This window comes from Zalophus californianus, chromosome 13, assembly GCF_009762305.2.
Source record: "Zalophus californianus isolate mZalCal1 chromosome 13, mZalCal1.pri.v2, whole genome shotgun sequence".
In the NCBI taxonomy this organism is placed as follows: domain Eukaryota; kingdom Metazoa; phylum Chordata; class Mammalia; order Carnivora; family Otariidae; genus Zalophus; species Zalophus californianus.
In genome coordinates, this window is record NC_045607.1 from 4,295,022 (window position 1) to 4,311,973 (window position 16,952).

The 16,952-nt window shown below is 40.6% G+C and overlaps 1 protein-coding gene across 1 annotated transcript in view; it reads left to right on the plus strand.

The window, feature by feature from the left end:
• Positions 1 to 16,952, plus strand: part of SETX (senataxin) — an 84,012-nt gene that overhangs the window by 39,575 nt on the left and 27,485 nt on the right. The window contains 5 exon segments of the mRNA XM_027616315.2: positions 4,691 to 4,790; positions 11,627 to 11,800; positions 13,826 to 14,058; positions 15,018 to 15,185; positions 15,720 to 15,876. Of these exon segments, the coding sequence (XP_027472116.2) occupies positions 4,691 to 4,790; positions 11,627 to 11,800; positions 13,826 to 14,058; positions 15,018 to 15,185; positions 15,720 to 15,876 (832 nt within the window).

The window sequence follows — 16,952 nt, forward strand, 5'->3', positions numbered from 1 at the left end:
TCAGAAGGTTCCTTTTTTTTACTGATTGAATTTCTTTAATAGATGTTGGCCTATTCATGTTATCTATTTCTTGTGTGAATTTTGGCAGATTATTTCTTTCTAGGAATAGGTCCATTTTACCTAGGTTATCAAATTTGTAGTCATAGGGTTGTTCATAACCTTTGTTATCTTTTTCATGTCTGTGGGATCTATAGTGATGTCTCCTCTTTCATTTCTGATATTGGAAATCTGTGTCTTCTTTTTTTTCTTAGGCTCTAGCATGAGCTAGAGGCTCATCAATTTTATGATCTTTTCAAAGAACCAGCTTTTGGTTTCATTGATTTTTCTTACTGATTTCCTGTTTTCAATTTCATTGATTTCTGCTCTTTTATTATTTTTCTTTTTATGCTTGCTTTAGATTTAATTTGCTCTTCTTTTCTAGTTTCCTAGGGTGGAAGCTTAGATTACTGATTTTAGATCTTTCTTCTTTTCTAATATATGCATTCAGTGTGGATAAACTTCCCTCTAAGCACTGCATTTGCTACATCTCACACATTTTCAGAGGTTGTATTTTTCATTTTCAGTTAGTTCAGTATATTTTTAAAATTTCTCTTGAGATTTCTTCTTTGGCAATGTGTTGTTTAATCTCCAGATATGTTGGGCTTTTCCAGTTATCTCTGTTGTTGATTTCTAGTTTAATTCTGTTATAGTCTGGAACAGACAGTGTATGATTTCTATCCTTTGAATTTGTTAAGGTGTGGTTTACGTCCTCAGATGTCTGTTTTGCCATGTGAGCTTGAAAAGAATGTGTGATCTGCTACTGTCATGGAGTAGTCTATAGATGTCATTTATATCTGGTTGGTTGATGGTGCTTTTGAGTTCAGCTGTGTCTTTCCCAATTTTCTGCCTGTTAGATCTGTCCATTTCTGATAGAAGAGTGTTAAAATATTATTTTTTTCTTGCAGTTCCATCAGTTTTTGCCTCACTTATTTTGATTCTCTGTTGTTAGGCACATATATATGAAGGCTTATTGTGTCATCCTAGAGTATTGACCCATGTATCTTGGAATAGTGACTTATTTGTCCTTCACATGATACCCCTCTTCATCCCTGATGACTTTCCTTGCCTTGAGGTCTGCTCTGTTGGAAATTAATATAGCTACTGCCTCTTTCTTTCCCTCCCTCCCTCCCTGTCTTTCTCTCTCTCTCTCTCTTTCTTTCTTTTTTAAATTGTTCCTTCTATTGTTTGTTAGGAAATGTAGATGATAAGTTTTTTTCTTAAATCCTGTCTGCCCAGTTACTAGCTCTATTGCTTTGGGCATGTCATTTGAATATTCTTATTTTCTTTAACTGGAAATGGTATCTACTAGCAGGTGCAGTGGTGTCAAGAAATATATATAAATTGCCTTGTGTGATACTGTTTCTTTTCTTTCTGTTAGTGTTAGCATGCTTATCTTTCTCCATCCCTTTACTTTTTTTTTTTTTTTAAGATTGATTGATTTATTTGAGAGAGAGTCCGGGGCGGGGCAGGGGAGGGGCAGAGAGAGAGAGCCTTAAGCACACTCCGTGCTGAGCCTGACATGGGGCTCAGTCTCACAGCCCTTGAGGTCACGACCTGAGCTGAAACCTGAGAGTCAGATGCTTAACTGACTGTGCCACCCAGGTCCCCCTCCATCCTTTTACTTTAATCCGTAATGTGTCTTTATATCTAAGGTGAGTTTCTTGTAGACAGCATACAGTTGGGTCTTATTTTCTGATTCACTCTGACAATCTTTTATTTGGTGTGTTTAGATCATTGACCTTTAAGGTGACTGTTGGTGTAAGTGGATCCATTTCTGCTGTACTTGTTACGGTTTTCTATTTGTTGTCCTTGTTCCTTGTTCCTCTTCTTGTCTTCCATGCTTTCTCCACCGTTGTGGGGTCTCTTCCTTTTTTAAGAGTGAGAATGCGCACATGCGCAGGGGTGGGAAGGGGCGGGTGGGGGGAGAGAGAACCTTAAGCAGGCTCCATGCCCAGCGCAAGGCAGGGCTCGTTCACAACCCTGAGACCATCACCTGAGCCCAAATCCAGAGTCGGGCCCTTAACCAGCCGAGCCACCCTCATGCCTCTCTGCCACTGTGGTTTGAACTGAGCGTTTTGTATGGTTCCGTTCTCTCTTTCTCCTTGGCATATCAGTTATTCTTTACTTTTTTTTAGTGGTTGTCCTAGAGCTTCCAGTACATATTTAAAACTAACGTGTGTCCACTTTCAGATAACACTTCGTGGGTACTGAGTACATCATAGTAACAAAATATTACTAATTCTTCCCTCCCATCCCTTGTATCATTATTGGCATTCATTTCACTGATGTATAAACATAGATAAACATATACACACACACACACATACATAAACATACACATACACAAACACACAAACATACACATACATAAACACACACACACACATAAACATACACACACAAACATACATAAACACACACACAAACATACATAAACACACACACACATACATGACTGAATATATCATTACTATTATTTTGAATAAACTATTAGATCAGTTAAGAAAAAGAAACATAAAGGTTTTAATTTTACCTTCACTTATTCATTCTCTGATGCTCTTTGTTTCTGTAGATCCGAATTTCTGACCAATATCATTTTCCTTCTCTCTTAAGATCTTATTCAACATTTCTTGCAAGATGGATTTAATGGTGACAGATACCATCAATTTTTCTTTGAGAAAGCCTTTATTTCTCCTTCACTTTTGGGGAATTGTAGGGTTCAGGATTTTAGGTTGGTGGGTTTTTTTCTCTCAACAGTTTAAATATTTCACTCCACGTTCTTCCTGCTTGCATGGTTTCTGAGAAGTTACGTGTAATTCTTATCTTTTCTCCTCTGTAGGTAAGATGTTTTTCTCCACTGACTTTTTTATCTTTGCTATTTCAGATTTCTGAAGTATGGATATGATATACCTGCGTATGTTTTTTGGCATTTATTCTGCTTGGTGTCCTCTGAGCTTCCTGGATCTGTGATTCGGTGTCAGACATTATTTTGGGGAGACTCTGAGGCATGATTGCTTCAGATCTTGCTTCTGTTACTTTTGCTCCTGCTCCTGGTTGCCCCATTGCATGTGTGTTGGGTCTTTGGCACTTGGGCCCACGGTTCTTGGATATTCTGTTCTTTTTCCCCAGTCTTTGTTCTCCTTGCCTTTCAGCTTTGGTAGTTTCTGTTGCCAGATCCTCAAGTGCAGCAGTTCTTCCTTCAGCCATGTCCAGTCTACTGATGAACCCACCAGAGGCATCATCCTTCATTTCTGCCAGTGTTTCTGATCTCTAGCATTTCTTTTTGATTCTTAGAATTTACATTATCATCTATTTTTTTTTTTAATAGAGTGAGGGAGAGGGGGAGAGAGAATCTTAAGCAAGCTCCACGGCCAGCGTGGAGCCCAAGGCAGGACTTGATCTCACAACTGTGAGATCATGACCTGAGCCAGAATCAAGAGTTGGATGCTTAACCAACTGAGTCACCCAGGTGCCCCCATTGTCATCTCTTGCATGCTCTACTTTTTCCGTTAAACTCTTAGTGTATTAATTATAGTTTTTAAAAAATTTCCTGGTCAGGAGGTGCCAGGGTGGCTTAGTTGTTAAGTGTCTGCCTTTAGCTCAGGTCATGATCCCAGGGTCCTGGGATCGAGCCCCGCATCGGGCTTCCTGCTCCGCGGGAAGCCTGCTTCTCCCTCTCCCGCTCCCCCTGCTTGTGTTCCCTCTCTTGCTGTGTCTCTCTCTCTCTCTCTCTCTCATAAAATCTTAAAAAAATAATTACACACACACAATTTCCTGTTCTGGTAATTCCAGCATTCCTGTGATATCTGCCTCTGATTCTGATGCTTATTCAATCTCTTCAGACTGTTTTTGGCCTTTGAGTATGCCTTATAATTTTTGTTGTAAGGTGGACATGATGTAGGTGAAAGGAACAGCCAGCAGTAAGTAGGCTTAGTAATATGGTAAGTTTTGGAGGAGGGTGATGGTTCTGTAAGCTGTGGTAGTCTTTCAGTCTCTTGGTGAGGTTTGGCCCCTGGACTGTGAACCGTACACGTTTCTCAGTTCCCTCCACCTCCTTAGGTGGGACAGGATGGCCAGAACGGGCTCAGTTGGTTATTTCTTTTCCCTAAAATAGTTCAACTCTGGTAATATAGGAGTTTCTCCAAGATCAAGCCTTGTTAAGATCAGAATGTTCTGATATATTTCAAAATGGTTTCTTTCCTCCTCCTTGTGCTAGAAGCATGAAGGGATTTTCTCCAGTACTCACTGTGAGGGCCTAGAGGTAGAACTCAACAAAGTGGAGGGGTCCCCGTTACGACTGGGTCCCTCTGGAGTTATTGTCACTCAGAGTTGTCCACGTGAGCCTCAAGCAGCTCATCAGTTCCAGTTCAGGGTGTCCTCTCCTGGCACTGAGCTTTGTGCTCCTGTCACTTCTGGTTATGGGAAGGGTTGTTGATTTTTCAGCTTGCTTTTAACTCATTAGGATGAAGTGGTGACTTCTAAGTTCCTTCTATGTTAAACTGGAAACTAGAAGTCACAAATTAATTTTTCATGTTCTGCCACTTGAGGTTTTAGGTTCCCGACTTGTTGCTTGTTTGGGGAAATTTTGCTGTTTAGAATTGGCTTTCCAGAATGTTTTTGCTTTCTTAATATGTTTTTTTGCTGTATGTAGGTGGCACAGGAGTGGATCAGCTCTCCAAACAAAGAGAAATTCTATCAGTTGCATTTACGAAAATTTCCTGCTGATTATAAAAAATACTGGGAGTTTGTGGGTAAGTTCTTTCTTCTGTAATTTGGAATATATCATAATTGGAAATTTCTGTTTGAGGAAAGCTTATCATCATTTGAATTTTTTGGGACATAGGTTTCCTAAGCTGAATTTGTAACCTCTTACGAGGAATGTTTTAAGTCTTTTTTTTTTTTTTTTAAGATTTTATTTATTTATCTGACAGAGAGAGAGACAGAGAGGGAGCACAAGCAGGGGGAGCGGGAGAGGGAGAAGCAGGCTGCCCGCGGAGCAGGGAGCCCGACGCGGGGCTCGATCCCAGGACCCCGGGGCCGTGACCCGAGCCGAAGGCAGCCGCTCCACGACGGGGCCCCCCAGGCGCCCCGAGTTTAAAGTCTTTTAATGAGAACGATTACTGGGACAGTTACAGACATAAAACTCACGGTTGTAACCATTGTGTGATTAGAAAACCACAGGCCAAAGTGGAGGCTGGGCACGGAAGAGAGGGTGAGTGAAGGGGGCTTGACAAGGGTGGCTGGGGGACGGTGCCCGAAAATCATAGTGTTTCTAGATCCTGAGTAAATCTTCCTGCTGTCTATCTTCTCATTTCAGCATTGGTCTGAAACACATACCACACTTAATGCATTAGTTATAAATCAACCAAACATTCAGAGCTCTTTAAAATAAAAAGTATAAATCCTTTTTTGCCTCACCCCCGTCCACCCTACTCCATAGATTCAATTAAGATAAAAAGCATGTGTATGTATATTTTTGGGGAAAGGTACTATATGTTCATTGTAGGACACCGAAATAATATTAGCCAACAGAAAAAAAAATCACCAATTCCGATCATTCCAAGATAGTCCTATGAAAATACTAGTATATATCTTACTGCGAGACTGTCTGCTCACCTGTGTGAATTGTGTATATGTGACTGTAGTAGGGTCATTTATTTAATGACATTTTTCATTCATTCAGCATATGTTGACTTTATAGTGCCTCATTACGGGTATGATTCTAGATGCTAGGTATATAGCTGGGAAGAAAACATAAGATTCCTGCCTGCATGAAATTTATATTTTACTTAATTTTATTTAATATATTGTAAATGTCTTTTCAGAGTTACTAAATAACAGTATATTTATTTTTTATTTTTTTTAAAGATTTTATTTATTTGAGAGAGAAAGAATGAGACAGAGAGAGCATGAGAGGGGGGAGGGTCAGATGGAGAAGCAGACTCCCTGCCAAGCGGGGAGTCCGATGCGAGACTCGATCCCAGGACTCCAGGATCATGACCCGAGTTGAAGGCAGTCGCTTAACCAACTGAGCCACCAGGCGCCCAATAACAGTATATTTAATATTTATAGTTATTCCATTGTAAATATATTCCACAGATCTACTTAACCAGTCGTGTCTAGTTAGACATGTACATTGTTTATAGTTTTTCACTGTTGCAAACACTGAGTGTAAACTTTGCTAGGTCAAACAGATGTGTATTTTAAGACTTATTCCATATTGCCTCTGCCTACCAAAAGGAATATCAGTTTCACTTCTAACATGAAGATATAAGAATGTACACTCCCTCATTTGCTAGCTTCAACTTTGTTTTCCACTTTTATGTATGTAAAGTGTATCTCATCTGAGGTTGTAGCTTTGTTGCCAAATCTTTTCTGATCGTGAGTATTCTTAGGGGACTATGGGGATAATGGTTCATGCCCTTTGCCCCTCCTCTTCTTTCTTCCTTTTTTTTTTTTTTTTTTGTTTAAGATTTTATTTTGAGAGAGAGCACAAGAGCGAGGGACGGGCAGAGGGAGAGGAAGAGGGAGAGAAGCAGACTCCCCTCTCTGCAGGGCTCCATCCCATGACCCTGAGATCAGGACCTGATCACTCATCCAACTGAGCCACCCAGGCCCCTTTTCCTATTAGGGACATTGTTTTCTTCTTTCTTTCTTCTGTCTTAAAAGAAGACACTTTTGGCAGTTTGTTATTCAGATTCACATGCAGGTTTTGAGGCACAGACAATTTCTACACATGTTCAAAACTATTATACTTCTTTATGGTTCTGACTTTGGTCTTTTTTTTTTTTTAAGATTTTTTTAAATTTATTTTTGTGAGAGAGAAAGAGAGGAGAGCGCACCTGAGCATGAGGGGTGGGGGGCTGGGGCAGAGGGAGAAGCAGGCTCCCCACTGAGCAGGGAGCCCGATGTGGGGCTCCATCCCAGGACCCCAGGATCATGACCTGAGCTAAAGGCAAACGCTTAACGACTGAGCCACCCGGGTGCCCCAGATTTTTACATTTTTAAAGAATTTTTTCTAAGACTTTATTTGAGAGAGAGAGCATGCATGAGCAGGGGGAGGGGCAGAGGGAGAGAGAGAAGCAGACTCCCTGTCAAGCAGGGAGCCCGATTTGGGGCTCTATCCCAGGACCGTGGGACCATGACCTGAGCTGGAGGCAGATGCTTTAACCGACTGAGCCACCCAGGTGCCCCAAAGAACTTTGGAAAAAAGCTGATGAATATACAACAGACCCTATGTGTGGCTTGCAGAAAAAAAAGTTTGGGTCTTCACAGAAAAAGTTTGTAGCCCGTTTTCTAGACAGTTCATTTTTTTGTCAACCCGGAATTTATTTTTATGCATGAATGGGATGTGTAGGGGTCATGTTTCATTTTTTTTTTCCAAATGGAATTGCGGTTATCCCAATATCATTTATTGAAAAGTCCACCCTCTTCATGCTGCGCAGTGCCATATTTGCCATAAATCTAGTGTCCATTTAACTCCTGGATTTTTTTCTGGACTCATTTCTTTATTGGATCATTTGCCTACCCTTGTACCCACATCACATTGCCTCATTCCTTAGTCCAGCTTTATAACGAGTTTTAATAACCACTGAACAGTTCCTCCTACCTTTTTTGCCTTAAGAGTGCCTTGGCTATTCTTGTCTGCTTGAGTTCCCATATAAATTTTAGAGGAAAAAAATGGGGAAATTGGGCAGGAATTGACATCTTTTTTTTTGAGAATTGACCTCTTTCTGATAATTTTCTAACTCATGAATAAGAAATACATCCAGTTATTTTGGTTTATTTTCAGTAATGTTTTAGAGTTTTTGATGGAGAGGTTTTGCACATCATCTTTGGTTTGATCTTTGCAGGGGTGGGGCGTCATTTGTAATTCAGTGAATATCTCTAAAAGATACAGACCTAAAATTTTATAATAAGATCACATTTTATTGCTAAAATATTAACAGTTATTCCTTAATATCAGATAGCTAGTCATTGTTCAGATTTTCAATTTCATCATAAATAACAACTTTTTTCAGCGAGTTTGAAATAAGGTCCAGATTAGGTCCACACATTGACACTAGTTGAAAGGTTTTTTTTTTTTTTAACTATAATTTTCTCATTCTGTTTTTTTTTCCCCTTTGTAATTTGTTTTGTTGAAAAAGTTGAGTCGTTGATCCTTTAGAATTATTGTCTGTACTTGTTGATTGTGTCCCCCTGGTGTTTGTTGGTATGTTTTTCTGTCCTCTGTATTTCCTGTAAATTGATAGTTGTTTCTAGAGGCATGATCCGATTCAAGTCTGATTTATTATTTTTGGCAAAACTATTTCATAGATGGTTATGTTCCTTATCAGGAGGTGCATGATCTCTAATTTCTCTTTTAGTAATATTTACAGCTGTGGATGCTTAATGCCTAGATTAATTTATTAAAGGTACAAAATGGTGAAATTTTTACTTGATCACTTATTAGCTGGAATAGTTCTATGAAGAAATTTCTCTATATTGGTTTGGTTACTCTCTGTGTGCTTTATAAAGAAATGTAGAAAAGTACTTGACTCTTGGACCAGTTTTTTAAAATAATGAGCCTAGGGGCGCCTGGGTGGCTCAGTCGTTAAGCGTCTGCCTTTGGCTCAGGTCATGGTCCCAGGGTCCTGGGATCGAGCCCCGCGTCAGGCTCCCTGCTTTGCGGAAGCCTGCTTCTCCCTCTCCCACTCCCCCTGCTTGTGTTCCCTCTCTCGCTGTGTCTCTCTCTGTCAAAGAAATAAATAAAATCTTAAAATAAAATAATGAGCTAATTCACTGCAGGCACTGGTGTTGACCAGTGTGTTTTTTTTTTTAATTTCATAAATGCCATAGACTTACATATACTTGTGTTCTATCCATTATCATTTAAGCCCTTTAGATAGGACCCTACAAGTCTTTGAGAGCTGACTTGCTATCTCATATGACCAATATCATCTATATTCTTTTATCCCGTATCTGAACTTGCAGTTTTCTAAGTAAGCTTAGCATCCTGTAGAAGAAAATGGTTATTTCAAGAACAGTATGATTACAATATAATACTACACTGTATGTGTGAACAAGTAATACATGTAAGCATAAGAATACAGAAAGGTTGAAAAAATAGAGGATTGGAGAAAGACACTCACACAAACCCTACTAAAAGAAGATGTGTTTAGGGGTGCCTGGGTGGCTCAGTCAATTGAGCATCCTACTCTTGATGTCAGCTCAGGTTGTGACGTCAGGGTTGTAGGGTCAAGCCCTGTGTTGGGTTCCGCGCTCAGCGGGTAGTCCCTCACACACATTGCACGCGCTTTCTCTCTCTCTCTCTCTCAAATCTTAAAAAAAAAAAAAAAGGACATGTTTAGCTCTGTTAATATCAGACTAAATAGACTGTAAGACAAAAAAACTTACATACAAAGGGAATTTTTCATAATAAGTTTAGTTCAGAAGAGATGACAATTCTCAATGTATATATACCTAATAAAATATATAAAGAAAAAACTGAGGGGCGCGCCTGGGTGGCTCAGTCAGTTAAGCATCTGCCTTCGGCTCAGATCATGGGATTGAGCCCCTCGTTGGGCTCTTGGTTTAGCAGGGAGCCTGCTTCTCCCACTCCCTCTACTGTTTCTGGTAGAACTAGAGTATACTTTTTACACATATATGAGACTTTGAACTATTAAATTACCAAAGGTGATTTTTAAAAAGCGTACCATAAAGTGAAACACAACAGAAGTAAATGAACCTAATTAATATTACATGTTTTACCTTTTGTTTTGGTTGAATACTTTTACTTTTTTTCTCATTTTAAAATTTCTTTTTACTTTTTCTTATTTGGAAATTCTCTCTCAATGTATACATCTTTTGCTATTTTAGAACAGTTAGGTTAAAACAAACCATGCACCCTTGATTTATCAAAATCTATAGTTTTAGTAGCTCTTTTAAGTGTTTCCATAGATGAGGTAAAACCTTTTAAACTGTGTGAGACATAATCTGTAGCCCCTAGTGACAGTCCTTGGTTGTTCACTGATGATACTGCTTTGTGTTTTTCTCTCTCCTTATGCCTTGCTTATCCCTGGTGTGTGTTGGTCATTATCTTTGCAGAGTTATTTATAAAAATAATTTGAGGCCTAGGATGATACTATCTTCCTCCACAGAGGATTTTCCTTTGCTTCTGCCAGGCATCTTGGGGGGCACCTGCGATGTGGGATCATCTTAATCTGGTTTAAGGGATTGGCTTTTCTGGAGCACCCAGCTGTTTGGAAGCTGGGCTGTAGCCCACGTCGAGGCGGGTTTGCTTTTGCTTCATCCTTGGGTGTAGTCCTGAGTCCTTCGTAGTCTCAACCTGAAGCATATAGGGCTACCAGGGTCCCCACTCTGTACAGGCCCCTGGACTCCAGTTTTGTCTTTTTAGTCCATTAAGGCCATCCCAGGTCTGGCCTGGCCTCTTGGCTGCCACTCCCAAGCATAGTTGAGATGTTTCTAGGGAAATACTGGGCCGACTCCAGTGGATTTCCACATTCTTCTGGATCTCAACACAGTAACTCTTCACTGTTATAATTGCTGTCTGATACCTTCACATAGATATTTCTTTCTTACCTGCCACATTTTATTTATTTTTTTAAAAAGATTTTATTTATTTTGAGAGAGAGAGAACGTGCGCACTTGCTTAAGCAGCGGGGAGGGGCAGAGAGAGGGAGAAGCAGACTCCACACTGAGCAAGGGAGCCTGGTGCGGGGCTCGATCCCAGGACCCCGATCATGACCTGAGTGGAAGTCAGAAGCTTAACCGACTGAGCCACCCAGGCACTCCTAACCTGCTAACATTTTAAAATTTTGTTTGGATTTAGTGGTTCTGTCTATCTAATCCCAGTGCCTCGTATTTTATTTTATTTTATTTTATTTATTTATTTTTTAAAGATTTTATTTATTTATTTGACAGAGATGCAGCAAGAGAGGGAACACGAGCGGGGGGAGTGGGAGAGGGAGAGGCAGGCTTCCCGCCGAGTGGGGAGCCCGATGCGGGGCTCGATCCGAGGACCCTGAGATCATGACCTGAGCCGAAGGCAGACGCTTAACGACTGAGCCACCCAGGTGCCCCCCCCAGTGCCTCGTATTTTAGTTCACTGTACTGTTACTGGATCTGGTGGTCGGTGCTCAACTTTTTTGTTGTAGTGCTTGCTGTTTTCCCAGCCCCAGTAGTTTACAACTAGTCTTTCCCCCTTGTTTGAAATGCCACCAGTAGGCTCAAAATTCTTATATGTCCTTGGATCTGTTTTGGGGTTTTCTCCTGGGATTTTGAAACTGAGAAACAAAAGAGAAAATTTTTTGGTTAAAAACTAAAATAAATTTTAAGGAAAGGAAATTTACTAGCTGCTTTTTGAATATTATTTTATTTTGGCTTTTTAGCCATTGTGGAGAATACATTTTATAATATTGTATAATCCATATTTGAGAATGTTGATTGTCTTAGAGTATTATTTTGAAGTATATTACAAAGTCTAGTGCTGTATAGTTGCTTGAACTTAGTACAAGGGTTAATATCCTTTAATCTCATTTAAAATAATTCTGTTAGAATCAATGCCCAACTTCTTATTGTTTCATAGTTCATCTTGAGGAATGTGAACTAGCTAAACAGGTTCATCCAAAGGAAAATGATTTGGTGTTTTTGGTTCCTGAAAGACAAAATGGAGAGAAGAAAGATACAGAGAGAAATCGCATGCAAGATCTCCGTGAATATCATTGTGGTTATATTCATAAGTTTCGCCGCACTTCAGTCAGTAAGTAGATAGACTGTAAAGAGAAATCTGTCAGATATAAGCTCATCTTTTAATTTCCCTCTGAGTTGTGCTTTACCGGCCATATACTTGTTAAACATATTTGAGACGTGTATTTGCCAGGTTCGTTACTTGCCATTCAGAGTCCTTTTTTAATTTTTCTAGACTCATCTGGGAAAGGCCCAGTACTTATTGCTCTAGATTTATGATTTAAAAGCTTTCTTTTGTAATGTCCTCTCTTTCTGATATATTCCTTTATCTGTCATTGTGTTTGTTATTAAGCAGACAATTTGCAAACCATCTGTTTTTTTGTATCTTAAAATCACAACCTTGGTGTTGCAGCTAAGTATCAAGGAGAAGACCAAACATATAAGTCATTGTGAGGCAACTTGAAGGTTCTCCTGTTTCCATTGCTCCCATCCCTTGTGTTGTAGGGACCCATCTCCTGGGAGTAGCATCGCAGAATTAGTGTCAGCTTAGATATAACAAGTACCTGCTGTGTGCCAGGCCACGTGCCTTGTCCTTCCTGTGCTCATTTATCGTCTTCCTCAAAGCCTTGCAAAGCAGTAAGATTTATATATTCCCTGCTCATCAGGAAATTAAGGCTCAGGGATACTCAGTACTCATCCCAAGGTCATTCTCAGTATTAAGTGGTAGGCCCAGAATTGAAACCTACCTTTGTTTGACTGCAGGGTTGCCCACATTCTTCATTGTATGCTGAGCAGCCTTTTTAACATTGCTGCTTTCTTAGCCTCAGCTATGTGACAAGAACATGAGTTCATTATTCCTTCGTTTTTGCATCCAGTCTTAAAAACAAAGCTCCTTGGAGTTTAGCATCATGGTGCACTGAAACTGGTGTGCTGTATTTCTATAAGTGTGGTCCAGCCCAGTTCTTCCTGTAGAGTGCATTTAGGGGAGTAGCAGGAGGGGTACATAGCTTAATCTGTGCTTTTTGACTCTTGCAGATGATGACATGCACCAAATTTATATTTCTGAGGTATTCTTCCAGCTCCTCAAGCATCCAACTATCTGACATCCCCATTTGCAAATCTTTTAGACAAAAAGACCAAAGGAAGCGCTTGATTTTCTGCCTAACATCTACTATTCCTTCTGTTTTTCCCATCTCAGCAAGTGGGGCCTGCCTTTTTCTAGTTGCTCAGGCCCAAAACCCCAGTCATCCTTGATCCTTTCTTTGTCTCACATCCTACATGTAATTCATCAGCAAATCCTGTTGACTCCTTTGCAAAGTGTCCAGAATCCAAGCCCCACGTCTGCTTACCACATCCTGGTCCTCACAACCATCAGCTGCAGTGGCTTCCTGGTGGACTGTTTGCTTCTGTGCTTTTCCCATTGCTGTTTATTCTCCCATCTGCAGGAAGAGTGATTCTTCTAATGTCTAAGTTCAAGGATGTCACTTCCCAGTACAAAGCTGCCCTGTGGCTTTCTACCTGACTTGGAACAAGGTTCAAAGTCAGTATTGTGGTCTGCAGAGCCCTATAAAACAGAGCCCCGTTTTCTTCTCTGAGTCTTCGCAGCACTTGTCTCCCTACTTTTCCTTCCAGCTATACTAGGCTTGTTCCTGTTCCTGAAATACTCCAGACACATCTTTGCTTCATGGTCTTGCAGTTGTTGATTCTTTGCTGGTAACACCCTTTCCCCAGATAAGGGCGTGGCCTACTCATTTATTTCAAGTTTCTCCTAAGATACCATCTTATCAGGAAGAAGATCTTCCCTGACTTGCCTGTGACGGTAACAGCTCCCTCCCATCCCTCATGACTTCTTCATCCCCTTTCTCTGCTTGGCTTCATGGTGCTCGGCACCATCTGACATGTTTATTTGGTTATCTGCTTCCCTTTTCTTGAAAAGAATTGCCTGGTTCTTAGGAAGCATTCAGTAAACGTTTGAATTACTTGAACAATATCATACAAAAAACATAAGTTATAAAATACATAATTCTGAATAACCTTTTTAGCTGGACAGCATTATTCCCTGGCAACTGAAATTGCTTTTTCTCCTTCTTGATAATAGTGCGCAATGGGAAATCTGAGTGTTCCCTTTCCATCCAGACTCAAGATAATTTACCAGTCAATTTAAATGAACTCGTGAAATGCGTTGTAATCAGTTCTCTGGTAACTACACAAAGGAAGTTGAAAGCCATGTCTTTGTTGAGTGGACGGAACCAACTGGCCAGAGCTGTTCTGAATCCAAACCCCATGGACTTCTGTACAAAAGATTTACTAACTACAACATCTGAGAGAATTGTGAGTCATGGTTAAACAAGAACGAAAAGTCTGAAAATTTCGTGTCAGGATGTGACAGCATCATGTCGTGTTTATTTGTTGCACATTCCTGTATGTCTGGGACAAAGCTGTATCCCTGTGTGTGCACAGTGAGGGTGTGTGGCGCTTTGTTATGTTACTCAGCTTACCTCAGGGAAAAAGCGTAGTGCAATGAAGAATTGAAAATATGCTTAAAGAGGAGCATTAAAATGTTAGATGAGCATCCTACTTAAATGCTTGTTAGGTGATTAAAATTCAGAGGTAGGAGTAGGTTAATAGAGTTAATTTTGCATTTGAAAGATCGACGGAGAATTGACAGGTAAAGTTGCCATTTTGCATGAGCATGTATGCTCTTGCTGTAAGAGCTATGTATATTCATTCCAGGAGATTAATACTGAGGAAGGCAAGAGAGAAGTAACAGTGTTTGGACCGCTGCTGTGTGTGGGGGCTTTCTGTGCAGTATCTCCTTCACTTCTCGTCCACTCAGGAATCCCAGATTTATTGGATGATAAAGGCATAGGCTCAGAGAGGTTAGGAGTTTAGAGACCTAGCTTGTGAGTGAAGCTGAGATTTAAGCTTAGTTCTGATCCAAAATCCGGAATGTTAGGAAAGAAAATCTTGGAACGTTTTTGCACTATCTATGGAAAGAATAAATAGAAGAAAAGTATTGAACAATTTATTGTGATCTTCTTTGTAAGAATCACAAATAAAAATGCAGTTGTAGTAGTTGTAGGTGGGCTGAAGCCTACAGACACTCATAAATAACTTCATCGTAGTGAAATTGGTTCTGTAGATTAAAGGTCATGTTGGAGTCTTGCCTGATCATAACCCCAAAGCTTCTGTCTGATAAAGGTTAGAAGAAATTCAAGTGGTTTTCTCTTCTTCCTCTCCTGTGCCACTCCAGGAAGAGCAACTCATTCTCACTAATGTCTTTTGCATAGATCGCCTACTTAAGAGATTTCAACGAAGACCAAAAGAAAGCGATAGAAACTGCATATGCCATGGTCAAACACTCCCCGTCAGTTGCCAAGATCTGTCTGATTCATGGACCACCTGGAACAGGAAAATCAAAAACTATTGTTGGCCTCCTGTACCGCCTACTGACAGAGGTAGAGCATGTGAGGGCGTCAGTGCTGTGAGCCGGGCACATCGTTCCACATGAATTAACTGACATACATAAATAACTACTACAGGTCTTTCTCCCTGCACTTTTGTGTATCTTTTTGATACTGTGTGGAACTGTATCTGAGAAAGAGGTAGCAGAAGGAGACAAGGATATAAAAAGTAAAAAGAGCAGAAAATGCTGTCCTGTGTGACACTAAGCTGAAGGGCTAGAATGGTGGTCTTGTCACGTCTAATGCCAAGAAACTGGAATGTATTCCTGGGCTACATTTTGGTTGGATTGAGTATGGAGTAAAATAACTGGATAGTGAGGTGAGGCTCAGGGAAGCTATGATAAAATGACCTGCTAGAGTCATTTTAATGTCAATGTAAGATGTAGGTGCCGTTACTTATTTTTAAGTATTTATAACGGGAACTTTCGAACATACATGGAAGTAGAGAAAAACTGGAAAACTCTGTAATAGAGCTCATCAGTATTTTTTGTTTGTCTGTTTGTTTGGCGTGTGTGTGTCAAATTGTAGAACCAGAGGAAGGGGCATTCAGATGAAAACTCCAATGCCAAAATCAAACAAAACCGTGTCCTTGTGTGTGCGCCTTCCAACGCAGCTGTTGATGAACTTATGAAAAAAATCATCCTCGAATTTAAAGAAAAATGTAAAGACAAGAAGAATCCTTTGGGTATGATACTTATATGGCTTTTAATTTGTTTTTGGTTTTGTTCTCCCGTGTTTAGTGTAGGCAGCTGTGAATGCTACAGAATAAGCCAGCTGTGGTAATAACTTTTGCTTGGGGCTGTGGCCCATACGTACTCATCAGTTCATTTAGCAAGTTTTATTGAGCATTTACTCTGTGCCAAGGCCCTGTGCTAAGTACTGAGGTTTCAACAGTGAAACCTTCTAGGAGACGATAGTGAGGAAGTGGATCAGTGGGCAGTTAAGAGTATAAAACTGGACATTCTGTAAGAGCAGTAAGATGTGGCTACTTTCGGACACCTTAGAGCGGCCCTTGGTTCAGTTGTGGGAGCGTTAAGGAAGGCTCCTGGGGGAAATGGGGGGAAATGATGTCTAAGATGAAACGTGGAGAGTAGTTAGGAGTTAGCCGTGGGAAAGGATTGGTGGGGTATGGGGAACTCTAGCAGAAGTTACTATCAGTAACAGGAACCAGAGGCGAGAGAACCTCTGTGCAGTATAACTGGAATATAATAAGCCCCACGAAGGCAAGGGAGGGTTTGGGCATTGTTTGCTGCGCTCTCTCCAGTGAGATTCAGGCAATGAGGGTACGTAGGGACTGAGTTCGTTTCCTTGGGGAGGTGTGTGAGTTCTGTATTGGGTTTTGATGGTCAAGTGTACCTCATATGATTAGGTCAAGAGTTTATAAAAAACACTGGTCTACCGTAGGTAGACCTTGAAGTGAAAATGTTGAGTTGAAGGATTTGTGCATCTTCGGTTTTCTAGATAGTGCCAAATTGTCCTCAGACGTGGGTTTAGCAGTTTACACGCCCAGGAGCAGCTCCAGTGCATACGCAGTGGTGTGTTTTTAACGTGCCTTTCCCTGGCTGGCTGAGGGAAAGTGAGCACTCTCAGGCGTGTGCTGACCTTGCAGCTGGGCCAGGATCAGGACAGGGCCAGCCAGGCATCCAGGTTGGATCTTCCATTTTGTTAGAGAAAAAATGATATCATCTGGCCGTAGAAGAGAACTTTGGTCTTTTATACTGCATTCATTGTTCACTTCTTCCACTACTTCCAGCTGTCCCG